We start from the raw sequence: 21,366 nt of genomic DNA, 5'->3' as shown, positions 1-21,366 counted from the left end.
GGATAAAATACAAAGGACTAGAAACAAACTTACTTTAATGTCTAGCCTCTTGTATTCTGTGTGACTATTTTTTATTTGTATAGATAATGTTTTATTTATAAACTGTGAATGGAAACTTAACGGACAGAGTATATACACATAGTGTAACCAATCCCACTGTAAAGATTAGTCTAATCTTTAATATTAGTCAAATCTTTAATCCCACTGTAAAGATTAGTCGAATATTCAATCCCACTGTAAAGATTAGTCAAATATTCAATCCCACTGTAAAGATTAGTTGAATCTTCAATCAAGATTAGTCATTAGTCTTTCTGTTATCTAGAAATACCAGTACAAGGCAATGTCTCAAATTTTTAAACACAAGACAGCATTTCAGGAAAGAAAAGTTTGAGATACTGCCTTGTGACATACTAAAATCCCACAAGAAAGTTAGAATAGGTTGAATATAACATCTTACCTCAGGGGGTATGTGCTAAATGTTGAACTCCCCATGTTTGTACCAAGTTAACTACTATATTTACATATATACCCATTTTGAATAGGTCATTATTTAATGTATTTATATATACTATTCAATATAATAAAGTTGACTACATAGGTTAAAACAATTTAGTCCAAGTTAACCTCTGAAATCAGTGTATTGGGTGTAATATTATTCAAACAAATTTTGCAATTCAAGCTTCTTATAGAAATTCTAACAACAGAATTTTTATGAATTTTGACTCTGATTTGTGTTTGATTTCACGTCATTTTTTAAAAGGCAAATTATTTAATTGACCCATTATTATTTGATTATCATCTAATTTGATTGAAAATACAATTACTTATATGATATAATATAAATATCCCTTATGTTTTCCTTCATTATACTTACAGTCTGTATATATTTATATATATTGTATTATTGTTTTTATTTACTTAATACACAAATAATTTCAAACTGTACAAAATAATTTGTATAATGAACCAGTTGTTTGTGTTATAATAAAAATGTTGATGTATCTGTCAAAATTCTGCATGCAATTTTGATATCAGTTACAGAACATAATATTGTGACAATTGGATATAATACGCATGAAAAATAATTTCTTTTACGCTAGTCTTTAAACATTTTTTTTGTCTTCCGTTCTTTGAGTTGTTGAATTTAAAGTAGTTTTTCTTTTGGTTAAATTTTCATATATATTGGAGTTTAATGTTACAAAATTTTTAACATATTTGTAAGTTTTTAAGAATAATGTTTTATAAAATTTGAAGAAAAATTATTTTAGAACAAACATCTTTGTGTGTCTCCCATTGCAAACAATTAACATGAATTTTTTTTTTACCTCATACAATCTTACGTGATATTTTTTAATATCAGTTTAAATCAAAATAATGTCTATTTAATAAGTTTTATATTTTAAATCAGGTTTTTTTTTTTAGGTACACAAATGCATTTTATAAATTATATCATATTGTTAAGAATTTACTGGCAACAATTATAGATTGTGTATAATGTATTATTTATAATATACAGGAAAGACTCACTCTCATGCTAGTTTTTGAGCAGGTTTTGCCTGTTTCAATTACATAAGACAATACCTTGGTATACAAATGTCTTGTTATATTGAAAGCAGGCTTAACAGGCTTTGAAACACAAAAGATATGCTTTTCCGTTCTTAAATAAATGATACACAATTTGCTGTGAAAATGCTTCTATTCTGGTCATATTGTGAACACTATCAGACACTTGTATATATAAATGTAGTAAACTTAAACATTACAATTTTCTGTGTTCAAATATCAATGTAAGTAGATTATCAGAGCATTGAATATATTTTAATTTAAATCATATAATGTAGTGCTGTTTGTAAAATGTATAAGAAACAGACTAAGGAATAGAATTGATATCCCACAAAATAAGGCGAGATTCAGCATAGTTCAGTTCTGGGCTGCGTTTTTCAAAACACCTTATGACAATTATCTGCAAAGTTTTTTGAGAATCTTGTCCATGGAAATGGAGGGAAATATGAAATTTGGTCAGAGAACAAGAACTTCAGCAGATACAAGTATAAACTTATATCATATTCTGCAATTAAAAAGCGGTAACGTTTCTGTGTTATAAACAATATCGTGTATTTCTTAAGCAACCATGTTCAATTACATCTGATATAAATGAATGTAAATGACTGTGAAGAACATTTAACATACCTTAAAATAAGAATCCTAATTATGATGCCTAGGTGAAATATAGATAGAGAGTTCCTAAAACAAACTCTTTGATCTAAGAAATAATGAACATGAGACAGACAATAGACATATTTATTATAGTCTCCAGTCATAGAACAACTTATTGTTACTATTTATAACAACTGATAAATCCTGTTTAACTAGAAATAAATTCTTTCAGATATTAATGTGTTAAATTGGAATTATTAAGTATATTTATCATCAAAGTTATTCATGGAATTATTGGTAAAATGTATCAAACACATGCATGGATATTAAAGAAAAAGCCTGCAAATGATGAGACTGTTAGAATTTATCAAACATGTTTATTAGCAGCTATTTGCCCCATAATCTGTTAAATATACATGCAAATTATGATGTCAAAAGTGGATGTTATTTAACATTATAAATCCAATACAACAATTATGTGAACTTAGTTTATACATTGATGATATTTATTTCTAGCTGCAGCCACAGTTAAAAATCTAGGATTTCTGTATCCATCATGGCTTGTTTTCAGATATTAATTTACATCTGAAGCTAATTTGACAGAGAATTAATAATGTATCAGTTGACATGTTGTTCTCGATAGGTTGACAGTATATTTGTAGTTGTTAACATTGTAATTTAATGTGTTTTTGTCTGTATCAAGAAACAACTAGATCTAAAATTATTATACAAGGAAATTATTTTAAGGGATTAAAAAGATTTGTATTTAACTTGTATTTGTTCTTTTAATCCTTTTTGTGATGGAAAATGCAGTGTGCTATCAGGGTATTTTTGTCACGACAGCAGCATTAGCCTGTTCTTTTTAGATTTCCAACTGTTGAGAGAACTTTACGTGCACAGCCTGTAGCACCTTGGTTTATTATCCCATACCCTCCAGTCTGTATCATTGATGAGGGTAAGCCCAGTTAAAAAATCCAAAGGTATTATCTCAAGCCATGCTGGGCTTGACCCTTGAATCTTCTGGTTAGCAAGCAAGCGTTTTAACTCACTGAGCCACCAGAGCCTTTTATGATGGCGTCTATAAATGCGTTTTATATATTTCCAGAAGTTTGGGAAGTTTTTAAGCAACAAACTATAAGAGAGCAGTAGTCATGGTTGGGGTTCAGGGGAGGTGCTCCCCTAGAATATTGTCTGGAATTACAGGAATCACAGATGGGAAGATATAATTGTCTGGGGCATACTAAGAAAATGCACAGGGGAGGGAAGGCAAGGACCTCTAAGGAAGGGGGACTAGGAGGTGCAAGAGGCCCGAGAAGCCAACAGATTTCAGATGTCCTGATATGAATTATGAGCATTTAGAGGGCACAATTTTCACTTCAAAATAAGACCTTTCACAATCCTGAGTGGAGGGCCATGGCCCAATGACCCTCCCCCTAAATACACTACTGATATACTGATAATTTGTCGCTGTATATAAACCTACGCGCTTGTTAGAAGCCTATGTCTCTGACTAACATGTAACAGGAAGAGTCTGGACGACAAAGACAATACCGGAAGTCCTCTCTACTTTTATTTTCTATGTTTTTGTCACTGATTTATTATTAAGATCGTGGAGTTTCTAAGAAAATACTGCTATAAGGACAACTGAACTGTTTCAATGTACCATTACTGAGTGCCCAGGCAAAAAGGTAAGTCAAGACGAGTAATCAAGTGCTCTCTGAACCGCAAGAAATTATAAATCTAATGGTCATCTCATTCCCAGTCCTTTTCGGCAGTTGATAATGCATTGAAGATCAGTTTTCAGGCAAATTTTACGATTGTTTGAATAATGTCCTTTTCCATCTGACTAAAAGAAATACAGTTTGTTCTAAGTTCAAATTATCAAACCCATATGAGGTTCTGATCTATGCTGAAGAGTGAAAATCATTTGTAAAGAGATGGGTGTATGATATGCACAAACTAGAGTTCAACATAACATGATCAAAAAACAAACATACCTTCACACTTGCCTTTACTTTTACTTCCTGAAATTCAACTATCTACTATGAACCGGTATATACAGATCCTAATCTATGTCAATTGCACCAATGGGCTTAGAGAAATGGGCACCATAAGGATAGAAGAGTCTATATTTGAGATAAAAGTGTGGCAAATTAGGTACCTGTATGTTGACAATTTACTTCTGTATGTATTACTCTAGATTTACAATTATTATAGAGAAAGAGAGCTTCTGTATTCTGTTACACATATTTTTTTAATATATTTTTAGTAAAATGTCCAGTAAACAAAGATCTAAAAGAAAACGATTTGACTCCTGTAATAGTAAACTACAACAAATAGACCCAGCTTCTAAAGAACAAGTTCACAAACTTTTTGATAAAACTTTCTCTTACACAGTGCCAACAGATGTATGTTGGAAAATAGAATCCACTGATGGATTTGAACTGACTGAGACAATGGTAGAAATGAAGAAAGATTTAGATGTTTTAAAAGAGAGATTGAACAATGTAAAAGATAGTTTAAGTGATAAAGATATTGTCAGCTGGCATCATCATACCAAATTTATGCACATTGCAGGAGGAATAATGCATGAATTAAAGACAGCATTTCATGTAGAACTTTGTACACAGGCCTGGTGTAAATTTTATGAGATTTTAAACAAGTTTCCAATAATTCCTGAAAATTGTACAGAAATCAATTCTGTGCATCTTTGTGAAGCTCCTGGTGCTTTTGTATCTGCCTTAAATCATCAACTGAAATATAGAGGTACCGTATTCATTTTTATATACAAGTTAATCAGATGTTTTCTTTTTTGATGACCATGTTTTATCAGTATATACCATTAATATTTCTTGACAAACAAGAACTCTGAGCTTTCAGTGAAATAGAAACAATAAATATCCACATTTGGAGACATTATTTTTTTTTTCCAATGGTGTTTTCTACCAATTGGGTCTGATGGAAAAACTTTAAGCATTGTAACATCCAAATTATCAGTAACCATTTGAAGCTGATTGGACTGAACAATAAAGTCATTAGACTTTCCACTGCTGGCGAATCACTCTCGAATTATTTTCTTAATAGCTATGCAAATAATCTCATGCACTGAACCAGGTCAAGAAAGGACCAATAAAAATTCAGAAATAATGTTGTAGATCTCTGTATAGTAATTTGAATATTTGATTTTAGAATTGCAGAATCATTGGCAGTGGGTGGCGTCAACATTATGTCCATACCATGAGGGTAATTCATTGAATTATATGATTGATGATGACTGGTTTATAAGAGAGACACTAGATCACTGGTATTTTGGTCAAGATGGTACTGGAAATCTGATGAATAAAAAGAATATACAAGCATTGGTAGACAAAGTTTCTCACATGAATGGCATTCAATTAGTAAGTTCTTCAATTCTTAACATTGGTTCATGTTTTATAATTTTTGATATGTTTTACTTGTTTATTATAAAGGGCATAAAAAGACGATAATTTTCTTATTCTTACAAATGATTCATTTTTAAAAAGAAAAGCAACCTACCATTCGTAGTAGGAATTTTGCTTGAAGTATTATTTAAAGGGAGGTAACTATATTTATTAAAAAGCCAGCTTGCTAAGATTTTTGGTAGTTAAGTTACTAATGCAACATGCAACACCAGATGTCCTTAATTAAGATTATAGTACATATTAACAACTGATGGGAGTAGATGTATAAACTGTCAGAATTAGATAGAAGTATAGATTGTCAGAATTCACCATGTTAATCTTGTATTGTAGATAACAGCTGATGGAAGTATTGACTGTCAGAATTCACCATGTTAATCTTGTATTGTAGATAACAGCTGATGGAAGTATTGATTGTCAGAATTCACCATGTTAATCTTGTATTGTAGATAACAGCTGATGGAAGTATTGACTGTCAGAATTCACCATGTTAATCTTGTATTGTAGATAACAGCTGATGGAAGTATTGGCTGTCAGAATTCACCAGCAGAACAAGAGTTATTGGTATCTGATTTACATTATTATGAAACATTAAGTAGTTTAAAACTACTAGAAGTTGGTGGTAGTTTTGTTATTAAGATATTTACTATGTTTGAAGAGAGAACTATAACTCTATTATATTTACTTAATACCACTTTTAAACAGGTAAAACCATTTAAAAAATTTCTTTATATCCTAGTTAGTGTTACTGTATATGATTTTTACTTTGAATGTAGCTTGAGCTTTATATCTTAATCAGGAACATTTAAAATCATATTGGCACCATTTCATTTTCCGTTCAACATTATTGATTCCTGTAAACTAAGATGATATTGTCCAGATTATGGGATCAGAAATTGTCATGGATATATGACACATAGCATACTGGCAGCAAAAACAGAGCCTGTTCAAATTACTAAATTTTTTTAGAATATTATACTTCAAGAAAATCTTTAAAGCAATAGAGGATTAGTGTTCATGAAACACATTAATAGGCAAAAAAAACTCTTAATTTATATCCCAGATTACAAGTCATTGAAGTGTTCTTAATGTAACGGGGAAAAACCAGTGACAGGAAGACTTGATATAAAATAGTTTATTAAATAATAGCAAATACTTCGGTATATTACAGATATAATGTATATATTATAAACTCTGAAATAAATAAATATAATAACTATTTTAGACACTAGGAAATAACCCAAACGATAGTTTTATGTAATGGAAATAAATATGCTGCAGTTTTATAAACGGATAAGAATAATATTTACAATAATATTTACAATTAGATACAATGCTTAACCTAATTCCTAGGAGTTTTAATTCATAGTAGTATTTCAATATAATTATCCTCTGTGAAACTATAAATATTTAACACTTGAAACTTAATGTTTTCCTTATGAAAAACAAAAACAAAGTAACTAGGAAACTAGTGAAAAACTGCCACCTATAGGAAAGAAGACTAATTAACTTAACTCATGATGAGTGCTATTTAAAAAAACTACACTTAGCATACGACAAAATGAAACTGCCAACATAACAAACACCAACATAGCAACTAAGCAAATACAAAAAGACAATATAAAACAATATAAGCTACACAATAATATACAACACTACTACATTAATCTTGTGAGTTAGTTCATCTTTTAACTCACTCTAACTTTCCTTTGTACTTTCTACACACAAGTCTTCTGCTTGATGAATGCAGGGATCTAATTGTTTAATAAGTTTTAAGATACTCTTTGATATGTGGTTGACTGGGTACTTAGTTAGTTAGTCAATAACTACTATTCAAGACAATAATACTAACTCTCACCGTGAAAAGTGTTGGCCACTGAGAACACATAAGGCCTTTCATTTTCTGTTCCACTCATTTTGAAAAATTATTCAAACCAAACAGTTCTCAAGAAAAGTTTTGGAGGGAATGAGTAAATACAACATCATGGGTATGTAATATGCACAAATAGGATCAGCTTCATACTGCATGTATAGGAGCCCCAAATTGATTGCCAAAAGTAAATTTTATGTAGTGAAATCAAAAAATACTCATGTTTCAACATAAATGTACTATCTGAACTGATAACTCAATTGTTTGCTAAATTGTTATAGGTTAGTGTATTTAAACCTTCCACTAGTAAACCTGGTAATTCTGAAGTTTATATAATATGTGAACACTATACAGCTCAATTAACATCTGATACATTCCAACAAATATTTGATAATGGTATGTAACATTAATAAGTTTCTCTTTCCTTACACCCAACATTAGTATTTGAATACTCTGATGTGGTTTAAGCCAGCCAAAATATTTTGAATGAATTCATAAGGGCTTCCATTGGCTTTCCAAGGACTTTTTGTGATGTTTTTTTTAGAGCCCCCAACCCAAATGATGGTAAGAATACTGCTTCACAGTCATATAATTGAGAGTTACCTCACCTCTCCTAACCTCAATTTTGTCATCATATTAAGGTCCATACACTTTTCAATGAATTTGAAGAACATTTTTTTGGGTCATCAGATTTTGTTCTGTGGTCCAACTTTTCTGTCCATCTCCTGTTTATTAGCCAATCTGAAGTATTTATAAGTTTGGCATGACTGTTGAGGGAAGTATTTCATGTGATCAATTTTGGTAAGATATAGAATTAGACATATTTCCTGTAAAATAATACGCTGGTAATCCATGGATTTAGACATTTAACTGAAAGTTTGTTTATTCTTTAACAAATATTTTGACTAACATTTTGTGATTGTGAATTTCAGAGTTTGAAGTAAACAAACCATTGTATCCTGAATCTTTTTTAAAACAACATGTATCATGTTGTCAACAGTTTGTCAACTATCAAATAGAGGCAATAGAAGTTAATATTCATACCTACAAGAAATTAACAACAGAAGATGAAAGATGGCAGACGTCACTTAAAGAATATTGTCAAGAATTATTTATTACAAAATATAATTTACGAAGAATACCAGAATATTCTCAGATAATAACAAATAAATATTCTAAAGTTAGTATTTTTAACATTTTTTGATAAATATAATTGGTATATATAATTGGTATGACAATTTAACTGTAAATGAATATTAGCTAGACACTGTCGATTAGCCTACGAAATCTGGCCCTACACAATTCCTCAGAACTGATGTATGGATGTGATATTGTCAAATGCTTTTGTTAAATATTGATGGAAAAAAATCTAAGCTTTCTGAGTGCTTTTCAGAATAGAAACTGGTATCTGGTATGCTTTCAATAAAAGAAAAACTGTATCACTGAAATGATCTGATGATTACAAATGTTATATATCCTGAAAAGTGCCCTCAATGATCAAAGATGGATTGTCTGCTGCACAATCATAGTCAACTTTCATCAGTTTTTTCTCCATTTTACAATAAATGAAGAATTTCCTTTCAGAAATATTCCAGTTTTTTCTTGGATAGAGATCATGAACCACAAGAACTTTCAGACGTCATAGAACCACCCTTTCAATTCCAAAGATTAAACAGTCCTAAAAGTAAACTCAGTGGCTCATTCCAAGATCGACAGAAACAGGGTGATCTCCCTTGGAAGAGTCAGTTACAGCAGATGGACTTTTACAGAGTGTCACATGATAAACTTACTTTACAAGTAAGGGAACTAAAATACATTTGCTTGGTACTAACTTTGCGACTTTCATATGCCTTTCTGTTGGTAGGCAATATGTATTCAAAAAGCAAAGTTCACATTTTATAAATTTGATAGATGTTCAAGATAAGTAAACTTATGCATATTGTTGCCATTGTTCCAAAAAAAAAATATCAGGAGATTCTTCATAGTATTTTGAAGTTAGTTTGTTTTCTGTGTTTAAAGGGAAAGAATTATCTAACACTGAAATATTTATATCATTGTAGTGTACCAACATGTTAAAAGATGAAGATGTAAAAGAATGGAGAGAAAGAAAAGAAAAGATAATAGAGAATATAGAAAGTTCTAGATTTTGTGATAATAGAATTGTATCATGTTATAATAAGATATTACACCATCATACAGTACTTGTAAGTATATCAGTAAGATATATGCAGACTAGGCTAAGAAATAAATTTTCAAGAATATATGACTTGAAAACTCAACCATTAGAATGTTCAATCCAACATTACAATTTCAAATATATATGGATGTAACAGCCATACTTAAAGGAATACTACCTCTTAGGGTGATCAAATTATTTTGATTTTTAAACTTGGTCAAAATGAGTATAAATTCATCAGTGAACTAAACTGGTGTCATTCTGTTAGTTTGGAACAAGTTAAGTCCACTGATGAATGTATACTTTTACTATCCAAGTTTGAGGCTTGAGCCTTTGAGTTTTATGTTTAGGTGGTATTGGCTTAGCATTCACTTTATTTTCATATAGATATATGTTTACTTTCAGAATGGGAACAAACTATTTACTGTCAACAAGAAAAAGCTATGTGAAACATTAATCAACCAATTATTACAAGATTCTGTTGGTTCCAGTTCTCTTCCAGGACTATATTCTTTTAACATTGACATGGAACTAAGTCTGGAATTACAATCTAGTTCTCAGATCGAATCGTTAGTTCTAAAATCACCAGAAGACCTGAAGACAATTAAAAGTGGTACACTCTACTGTGATATAGTCCAATCTGATATATCTGAAGTTAAGAATCAATATAAAAGAGATATATTATTACATATTAAAGATATTTTAATGGTAAATATATTATTGGTATTATATTGGTTTATTTGATATGAAAATGAAAATATTTAGTGCCCATGGAAATGAAAAATTTTCATTGTATGAACAGTAGTTAAACCTTACTTCACATCATTGGACATCAAGACCATTGGACTTTAAGGCATGTAACCAATGCATTGAAGTGTTTGGTATCACCAATCATGCCATGCTACGATACCTATCACAATGTTATTGTCATGATATGTATCGAGTATCTAACTAATACACAAACATTTTTAAATTTAAAACTTTGACTTAAAATATGAATAAAATATTACTACATCTCTTACAACAGTAACTATTTTATCTATTTCAGTATTTACCAACAGGCAGCAGTGTTATATTAAAAATATCTACTTGTTTAACAAGATATATGGCTGGTTTTATTTATTTATTATCAAGATTATTCATTAAGGTTAGTATGAAATACATCTAGCAAACCAAAACCCACCATTGATATGTTATTAATTGTAAGCATATATTATCATTGGTCTTGTTTGTGCACATTTCTTTGAAAACAAAATACAGCTTTGTTATGACAGTTATTGATCAAATCTTAGTAGAAATTTCTGCTTTAATTACAAAAGATGGCATTTATTTGGTTCTATTTGGATATGTCTGCCATGATTTGTATTTAGTTTTAGATGGTAAATTTTTATTTGTGTACCTGGTTTTATCTCTTTGTACAGACCAGTCTAAGAAGAATACCTCAAGTTTGTCATTTACAACAGTTATTATATCTTCAAGTTTATAATGGTGGTCTGGATAATCTACACCAATATTTACAGTCTGTGATGGAAAACTTAGATAAAGACCAATCTGATTTGACAGTGGTTGAAATAGCTCCATTGATGACCATCATCAAAGGTACATGTAATGTTGGATGATTATTGGGTTCAGCTGAAACCTAAACTTAATATATGATATTTTTAAACTCATTGGCGGAATCATTACAGTATAATACTCAACATAGTAACGTGTTAGTGGAGAGCATTCACAGTGTACTCTCTCCATGCTGGAAATATAAAAGTACACAGCCTGTAGCATAATGGCTTCAAATTTTGAAATGGGAATAACAAAATCTGACAGAGCTTCAAGGACCTTATTGCAAATCACAAAATGATTGTTGTAAAGAAGGCTATAATCTCTATTCTGTCATTTCAGATCATCAGTTTAAGAAGTTCATAACCCACAATAATAGAAACACTCTGGTGGAATTTATTAACTCAACAATCATGACTGAGAGACAGGCACTACAGCATCCAGAAAATAATCAAATTACTGAAAGAAATGATGAAATCACTGAGAGAAATAATGAAATCCCTGAGAAAACTAATGAAATCCCTGAGAAAAATGAGAAAAATAATGAAATCCCTGAGAAAAATAATGAAATCACTGAGAAAAATAATGAAATCATTCAGGAAAATAATGAAATCATGGAGAAAAGTCAAGACAGAGTAAAGTGAATTCTGATTGAATGGAAAATGTGTTTAGTGAACAAAAATAAAATGCAAATATAATGGATAAAAAATAATGAAGATCAAAAGACAGAATTTACTATAAAATGTATAACACAAACCTATTCAAGGGTCAAATAGACAATTTTTTACTTCTTACCATTGATGAAGATCTAATTAAGATATGACAGATCAGGCCATTGATGATGTTATGTGATTGAGTGAACATAGAATGATATTCAGTCTGCTGTTTATTTTGGTATTAAAACATTGACTTTTATTTTATTTTTTGTGATATATACAAACTGTTTTATGGAAGATTTGATATTATGTGAAATGATATATAACAATTTTGTTTTAGAGAACTTTTTTTTAACAAATAATTGTGATTTATGAAAGACTTCACATATGATTAATAAAGAACAAATCTGTAATTTTCATCCACATCCACGAATTTTACATGTGATTTTATGAATTTTACATGTGATTTTATGAATTTTACATGTGATTTTATGAATTTTACATGTGATTTTATGAATTTTTGAAAGAAAAAAGTTGTTGTATAGGACAATTCATGTGATTTATGAAAGTTTGTATAAAACCTCAACTGTGACAGATTTAAGCATTTACAATTTTATTAGTGGAACTTTATGAAAGTTACATCATTTGTAATTACAGAACATACATATAAAGATGTCACATTGATCAAAAAATAAATCCAAGATAAAAACTTGCATGTGATTATGTAAGTATAAAAAGTTCATTATGTGTATATTTTTACGCTAACTGTTGTGTATATTTTTACACTAACTGTTGTGTATATTTTTCACTAACTGTTGTGTATATTTTTCACTAACTGTTGTGTATATTTTTACACTAACTGTTGTGTTATTTGCACATTGTTTTTACTCATTTCTAATTAAATCACAGAATTAACTAATAAACTTCTGTCTTTAGTTATTTTTTTTAATCCTGCATTGTGCTTTGATTTGAGGACAACAGGACATCCATGTGTCAGCAAACATGATCTTGTATTCTGCAGTTCATGTAAACTGAAATATGTAAAATGAAATAAATCAAAAACTGTTTACAATAAAATTAATTTATTAGCAGATCATAATCATCAGATCAAAGTTTAAAATACATACACAATATGGACAAACAAATTCATTCAAAATCATTACACATTTTAATGTATTAAATAAAATAAAATATTTAAATGAGGCATTTGGATGAAATGTAAAAATGCATTCTTCATTGCGTACTAGGTCTCCATAGACAATATAAATAATCTAGTTTAACTGCACAATTTTCCTCATTGGAGATTTATTTGATTTAGAAAGGTAGACCTATATGTATAATAATATTATTAATATATAGAACTGATGCTTCAAAAATTATTTAAAGCTACAATTAAAGCAAGAAAGTGCAAATGCAGACAATATACTTGGGACTGAATATTTAAACGTTTGAAAGAGAATACAAGTTAATTTCTGTTAACAGAAAGATACTCCTTAAAAAATGACGGAAAAATCTTCTGTCACAGATTCCAATAATATTGGCAGAATCAAAGATTTCACAAGTTAAGATTCAGCTACGTTGTTTACTTCAGTTTTTTCAAGCTGTGCTCCTTCCTGTTCCTGTTCGTCAATAGATCTAATAAATGCTTCCAAAGCTCCTTCCTTGAATTTATCACGTAAATTAAGTTTCTTGATATCTCGTATTTTACAAGGTCGTCTGATACTATGGCGACGTCTTAATTTAATACGAGTTTTAATATTGTCTAATATAAGTTGTTTATATAATAATGTATTGAATTCTGTTAATTTTGTTAATCTATCGAATGCCAGATGATCGTATTTAAAATTAAATGTGGAATAGGGTCTCTCTGGATCATCAAATAAATCAAAATTTGCAAATTCAAATTCTTCTTCTGTTTCTCTTGGTACACCTGAAATATATTCAAGGATCATGATTTAAGAAATTCAATGCAAAATTGTAGTCAGTTGATTTGATATTAAGAGAGTCAAAAATAACGCCAGTAAAATTGCAACATAATTTTGAATTAGTTACAATTCTAAATGCATACATTTGTTGAGTTAAGTTTTTTCTTGATTGTGTTTGTTATTGAAATTGTCATAGAAATTTTATCTGATAGATTTGTCTTGGTTGTATGCTATTTTCAAGATATTTATCATTAATCATTATATTCATGTATCAAACTCTCCTTAAAGGTATACCACCAATATAATGATACACTTCAAAATTATGTCTCATAATGAATCTTTTCATCACAGAATGAAAGTTGTTGGAAAATTTCAATGACCACAGTTCAATATGGATGATATTAAAAGTTTTATTTACCTGGCATTTTCTCTTTTCTAAATGTGATATTAACTAATGTAAAATGTAGAACAGTAGGACAATGTGGGTCATTAGGATCTTTAAATACATAACATTCTTTTAAACCTTCTCTATCAACTATAGTAGGATCTATAGGTGGGAATGGTATATTATTAATTCTAGCCCATTTCTCTGCTAATAATAACTCCTGAAATTCAAATAAAATCGTTAGTTTGTGCATTGATATTCATTACATTTGACATTTTGATAGCTGAAAACAAACTTTTGGTTTCAATACTATAAATGGTTTGCAAATTGAAAATGTTAATGTTGATGAATATTATCATCTGTCAAAGATTTTAAAATCAATTATCTGAAAACATAATATAACCAAACATAGATTCCAAGAAACAAAGCAAACAAAACCTTTCGGGAAATAAAGTCCTAGCCTGCATTCATATAGAGGGGCAAACTGTGAAACCAAGCCAGCTCTTAATACCAGACTGGCTGGACATAATAACCAAGATATACAGTTGATTAAGCCTGAGTTATTTTAGATAAAAATTGTAGATCATTACCTTAAATGGTGGAGTTGTATCAGACGGTCTAGCACTAAAATCAAATGATATTAATAAATCTACAGCTCTCTGTGGTCGTAATATAGGTGGGTAAGGAGAATTAAATGTCAGTCCACCATCCACTACGTATAATTTTTTAATATTAGTAGGATACATCTCAAATATTCCATCAAATGTATCTGGATTAAAATCTGAAATATACAATATATAACATGATTAGACAATGAAATTCTCATAAGCACTGTTTTATATCCAAATGGAATAAATTTTATTGTTTTTTGTTTCTATTGCATATTGGTAGGCCAAAATACAGAATTAATTTGACTAATCTTAACTAAAATTTCAATTTCTTTTTGACACAGGAATGTAGCCTTCCCTCTTTGTTTCAAGTTGAATTTTACAAGTACATTATGGCAACTGTGTCGAAAAAAGGCATACTCCAAGAGCATTGTACCGGGTTGATATATACTCAAAAGGTTGTACGAAATTTCTATTTTGTTTAAGCACATGATATGATAAGCATATTGATCAAAAAAAACCTTTCTACTCACCATAAACTTGTTCTTTTGAGTTAGTTCGGGCTGAGAAAGGGGAATAACTGAACATTGAAGACATGGATAGTCCTCTCATGAAATTATGTACCATAGCAGCTCGCCCTTCTATAGTCTGTAGTATAGTACTATCAAATAACTTTTCTACCATACCAGACCAGAATGAGTTGGATTGTACTTTAACATTCTTACTAGGCTTTCTAGCCAGTGCTTTCGGTTTGGATTCTTTTTGGTCTTTCTTTGTTACTTCATCTTCTTCTGTATCACTTGTTTCACTGTCTTCATCTGTCTGTGAATTCAGCTCTTTTTGTAATTCATTTTCTGAAATTTGAAAAATGAACATGTTATGAAATAGGCCTATCTAAGAGGTAATCACAGAAAGAAACTGACTACAAATATGCTTTGTGGACCCATGCAAATATGAGGTGACATGCCGAAGGAAAAAATTAGCAGCAGAACACTGACCTAATTCATCTCTTTCTTGTCTCATTAATTCAGCTATATCAACCTTCTTATCATCTTGTAATAATCGTTTAAACTGGATACAGAATGCACTACCCCATATACCTATAGAAATAAAATAAGTTGAATAGATAATGATTGCTAAGGGAAATTCTTTATGACAAATAGATTGAAAATTAACATCAATGGTAGAGATTCTCTAGGATAAGATACATTTTGTGTTGAAAAAGACTTTAAATAACTTAAAACAGAGTTTTTTCCCTGGACACAGTAGTAATAACATGCATTCAGTTACACATTGGAATATTATGTAAATATAAACTGTTTAACTCAAGCAGGCAACTGATAGCAGGGCAATTTGACAATCATGGAGCACTGTGTTATTCAATAAGATATCATTTTTACCTTGTAAGAAATGAAGCGGTGGTTCTTTATAAGGTTTGACTAATTGACCCATGAAAAATTTACTACCAAATAATTCTGGTTTTAAAAATGTACCATATTTAGGTAGACCAATTTCAAATGGTGAAAATTCCATCCATTCTACAATAGAAATGTGAGTCATGAAAATAAAAATGGGGTTACATGCATATAAATGGCTGACTGCCAATATTGAATGGGATATCTTCTGTTAAAAAATTCCAGAAGTTTTTTGTCACTGTCTATGATGTTCAGCCCTGTTTGGCAAGCCCATTTTAGGCTACTATTCACGCAAATATGCTATAACAATAATACTTTGGTTCAGTCATTGACAACAAGTTATTAAACAAAATAACAATTCTGTTCTGTAGTGAGTTATACTTTGCAATGTATTTATAGTACATTAGAGAGTGAAAAAAACGTCAAATTAGATTTTAAGCTTTAGCCATTTTTCATCAATTTATAAATAAAGAAGTGTATTCTTACCATGAAAGATCATAGCTGAGACATGTTTTTTAACATGAAGACATGTATAGATTGGCATTGGTATTCTACCAGTTTTAACTTTCTCTTGTTGATCTGATAGCCTAGTTTCTAGTCTCTGTAATATGAATAATAACTAATACAGAAATCATCAATTATCTGTCCTGCGTTCTTGTGTCTAGTTCTGAAGTTTTGGGTACATGAACCAAGGCAAAGCATGAAAAAATCATCTGAACACAGACATTTTCTTTCTATAGTTTTGGCAATTATCTGGTGCAACATGATTTTCTCCCAAATAAAACGTCCGGAACAATTTCTAGGGTTATTTGATGCCTTCATTAAAGGAAATGGCTACTAAGTGAAACCTATTTACTCACCCCTTTTAATATAGTCTCTCCTACAAGATGGCCAAAAAAATCTGTAAAGGAGACTGGTTGGCCATGTCTTCGTTTTTCCATTATTCGTTTCATGTATCTGTACATACTTTGAGGCTTGATTAACCAGAATGGACTGGAATCTATATTCAGTTTGAGTTCTTCCTTTAATGCCCCTGGAGATTTTAGTGGATATTCAGGATTGGAATAAAGTTGAGATATATACCTGCAATAAAGAATTTTATTTTGATTTTGATTTAATTCTATGAAAACCAAAAAACAGATTAACCATCTTGTAACCCAGCCAATTAGGATACTGTCAGATGTGTAGATACATCAATAGGTCCTAGTTTGTGACATATAAGAGCTTTTAAAGGTAGGAAAGACCATTGTTAAAAGCTGAAACATGGACTTTGGTTGCAGATATTAGCACAAGAAGTCTCACTGATTCATTGTCTTTGAACTTTCAAATCAGATTGAGTCATGAACATGAAATTAATAGTCTTTGATGAAAAATACCTACCATGCTGAACCTGATAAACCAACAACATAGGTGGCCATTTCTATTACTCTACTGTCAGCTAGAGCAGTCATTACACCACATAGTGCTGTCATAGCACGAAAACCACCACCTGATCCTAATACAGCTATGGTTGGGACCTAGAATATAAATTTATTGGTAATTCAATATGGAGTATACTGCTCAGTAATAAACCAAGTTAAACAAGTTAGAGGTAGGCTCATAAATCTAGGGTCCAGGGCTCCATCGTAAAATGCAAAAACGTGTAGTCATTGTTTCAATGGCTTTTTATCTTGGCTTTGCCTAAGATCCCTTGACATTTGATAACATTTTATTTTCAAATCTGCTAACATAAATTAGTATGAACAGCTGCCAAATTTTTATCAGCTGAACTTGATGATCTACTTAATGCTGTAAGTGGTGATTTCCTTCTGGCGTTTATTTCAATGTATGTGTTTTGGTGTTTGCTAACATCATATAAATGTGTTAAGGGACATTTGCACCATTTTGGGGGATTGATTTAAGCCTTGAATATATAGTTTTCAGAAGTTTTATTAATGTATATGAATTGCATGATTCCTTAAAAAATATCTCAAACTAGGAATTTCTTTTCTTATATATGGCAGTGTCTCAAGAAAATGTGGATAATTCTAGACACATGGATTTGAAGACTCAAATTTTGACAGTGAGCTGTGAACACTTTATCAGATTGGCTTAACTATTCCCGTTTCTTTAAGCTTTTAGGGAAAACTAAAGATCTCTAAATTCTGCTGAACACAACAGAAACAATGATTACCTCTCTAACATTTCGTGGACCATCTTCTCTTAATATATCTTTCATTGCCGTAAATATTCGACTTTTTCTTACACTAACAAATTCTTTTTCTTCATCACATAATGCTAAACTGTAGCGTAGCTTGGGATTATCACTAGTAGAAAACAAGTTTTATTATTATTAAGTATATCAGTAAAGACATGTTTTAGGTTAATACAAATTATGACAGTATAATGATGTCACTATTGCAAAGACTGCTGATAAAATTAGTAGCGAAATGCGTCTGCCAGAAAATTGGAATGTTATAAATAGTGTCCCCTGATACACATAAGTTTTAAAATCTCTTTACAATTCATTGGATGTACATGTAAACTGGTGTATATAAGTAGTGTTATGTATTATTGTGATGTCGTGTGGTTGATAAGATCCTTGCTTTGAATTCATGATTTATCATCAGCAATATAATTGTGAATTTATATTATATGATGATATACTTACTCAACAACCATAAACATTTCTAATTCTACTTCAGATGTCTGTAATAAATTAAACAGTATTTGATGATGTTTTTCTAGTCATAATTACAATATTGTCAAGTATTTTTCGGATTGTATTATTGCTCATTCACTTTTGCTAACATGGGTAAAAAAGTCTCCTTGGATGATTTCTTTTGGGTCAGAAATATTTAGTATTCTAAGATACTTACGTCATTAAATTGAATACGTTTTTTAATTTTAGTTTTCACTGGAATATCATCAAGAGGTATTTGACGTTGACAGAGATGTTCATCTATAGTATAGTTGGCATCCATTAGCGATATTTCTAAAACAAGTAACATCTAGTTATTCTGAGGTGTTTTTTAAATGTGTGGTTTGGAATCAAGAAGTATCATTTCATTATGCACATTCTGATCAATTATTTTACAATTTCCATTATTTACTCATTACATTTAAAACAAAAAGACATGCTGTAGTTTGAAATATGTTAATAATAGTCTAAAATTGCAACTGAATCAATCTTATTATTACTTTACAATTCTGTTCAATAGAAGACAATGCAGCTCATGTTTTTTCAAAGTTTGCACTCAGAGTTATTTAACAAGTAACTAGTTGATGCAACACTTTGTACATATTCTCAGAGTTATGATGGGATCATTTTCCTTAGCAAATTGCTGAAGTAACAGGTGATGGTGTCTGACAAGTCACTGATATAATTCTGCACTTACCCAAAACATTTTCTACTATAGGATCTAAATAGAATGTAAAAGTTTCGTTCCAGACTGGATGAATATCATTGTCTTTAACTGTTGTTTTCTGCCAACTATTTGGCGCCGTTTTAATCCATAATATTACATATGGGTCAGGTGTATCCACTGTAACAAATCATAAATGTATGTGAATTTACGGCCATTAAATGATCCCGGATAGCTATTGGACTAATAGACAACCTCCTTGATTTTGTAGGCTTTGTTTGTTGATTTTCTCCTTGCGTTCACTATCTAGATCTATGCATTTACAATTTTCTTGTGTAGGTAATGGTTATATGACATAAAATATTTCAAAATTGCATTTCAAAATTTTAATTAAGTCAGAGAGGTGTATGGTTAAAATTGAAACTGTAGTTAATGAGAGAGCATCATTTCATTAGAAATTTTTATAGATTGATGTCAGACAGCTGAGAAAATATTTTTTCAAACTTCCAAGCTTCATTAAATATCAGGAATGTTAAAAATAAGTTTCGTAAATTCAAAATATATTTCAACTTACTCCAATCTTTAGCCCATCCTTTAGTTATATTATAACCTTGTGTAACTTTGATTGTTAGTTTATTAGGTGGTCGATGTTTCACCTGGAAAAAATATAAATGCAATGCTTAATAAATAGTAATTATAACCCATTAATTCATATTATGATGAAAAGATGAAATAATTTTAAAAATCTAGATGTGTGCAAAAAATGATAGTAGAGGTCACTAAACAAAATGTCATCTAAAAACATAATTAATGATATTAATCATAAGTTGTCAAGGTTTTGTTTCCAACTTCCCTATGGTTAAAGTACATCATAAATCTTGAATCAAATTGGAGATTCTCTGCTTCCTTCAGACATCTTTAAGAAAGTTCAAAACAAATCTAAATAGTCATAAAATAAAATATAGACTGTTATTTTTTTTTAGAAATCCAAAATTTTAAATTTATTACCTGTGCGTAATTGCAGGGTTTCCAATCATCCATCTTATAATTTGTTAAATAAAATGTGAGCAGAAATTATTTGAGATGGTTGTTATTTAATGTTAATGCACAATTTTTATGTTAATTTGAAACTATTCCTAGATTTTTCATTTTAATTCACACTGAACTTTTAATTTTACATCACACCCATTTGACATACACAAATCCTTTTGATATCTTTTACTGGTTTCTTTGTTCCTATTTTAACATTAAATCTAACTATAATAGTCCTGTTCCACAAATTTTCCAGCTCAATCATGAAACTCTGAGAACACTGATTATTTTGGCACCATAGATGATATAAGAGTTCTCTGACACTTGTGTTTGTAATTTGATTTGATAGGTCAGGAAGCATATGTCGAAAAGTTTCTTGTTAAGTCATATTCTAGTAGATTCTTCTACAGGTAATATATTTCTATCTACCAATCTTTTACACCTGTCTTAGTTCTCTTACATAATATAATCATTTTTTATTAGTAATTTATCTGTATATGAGACTATATTACTATCAGTTTAGTCATCAAAAAGCAATTTTGTTGACTTTTGCATTGATTTATAGCAAATTGGCTTAATTATCCTGAACAGATAAGCTTATATCCTATTTTATGTATCTACATATTCCAAATAGCACAGTCTCATTAAGCTTTTGTATACCATGTGTATCTCTTCCAAATAACAGAGTTTAGCTTTTGTAAACCATGTTCATTTAAGACTTTTCAAAATAATTTTAGTAATATCTAATTCCTGGTAAATACAGTCAATTTCAATTCATTTGATTTTTGTTGCCTTTTTATCACT

The 21,366-nt window shown here is 30.1% G+C and overlaps 2 protein-coding genes across 2 annotated transcripts; one reads left to right on the top strand and one right to left on the bottom strand.

The window, feature by feature from the left end:
• Positions 1 to 4,430: 4,430 nt before the first annotated feature.
• LOTGIDRAFT_139267 (hypothetical protein) lies at positions 4,431 to 8,671 on the top strand (the record flags this gene model as incomplete). Its single annotated transcript, XM_009049334.1, has 5 exons — positions 4,431 to 4,923; positions 5,347 to 5,555; positions 6,105 to 6,302; positions 7,749 to 7,863; positions 8,400 to 8,671. The coding sequence occupies 5 exons, from the start codon at positions 4,431 to 4,433 to the stop codon at positions 8,669 to 8,671; spliced, it is 1,287 nt and encodes a 428-aa protein (XP_009047582.1).
• Positions 8,672 to 13,568: 4,897 nt separating this feature from the next.
• On the bottom strand, positions 13,569 to 20,186 carry LOTGIDRAFT_52500 (hypothetical protein; the record flags this gene model as incomplete). The annotated part of the gene is made up of 14 exons (XM_009049333.1): positions 13,569 to 13,783; positions 14,197 to 14,383; positions 14,754 to 14,944; positions 15,305 to 15,583; positions 15,770 to 15,871; positions 16,172 to 16,309; positions 16,673 to 16,787; positions 17,047 to 17,269; positions 17,567 to 17,703; positions 18,360 to 18,492; positions 18,837 to 18,874; positions 19,045 to 19,160; positions 19,564 to 19,710; positions 20,105 to 20,186. Coding segments are annotated over 14 exons (2,103 nt in total), but the record flags the coding sequence as incomplete, so codon positions are not given.
• Positions 20,187 to 21,366: the final 1,180 nt, after the last annotated feature.

This window comes from Lottia gigantea (assembly GCF_000327385.1).
Source record: "Lottia gigantea unplaced genomic scaffold LOTGIsca_134, whole genome shotgun sequence".
In the NCBI taxonomy this organism is placed as follows: Eukaryota; Metazoa; Mollusca; class Gastropoda; family Lottiidae; genus Lottia; species Lottia gigantea.
This window is presented reverse-complemented; position numbering and strand designations above follow the sequence as displayed.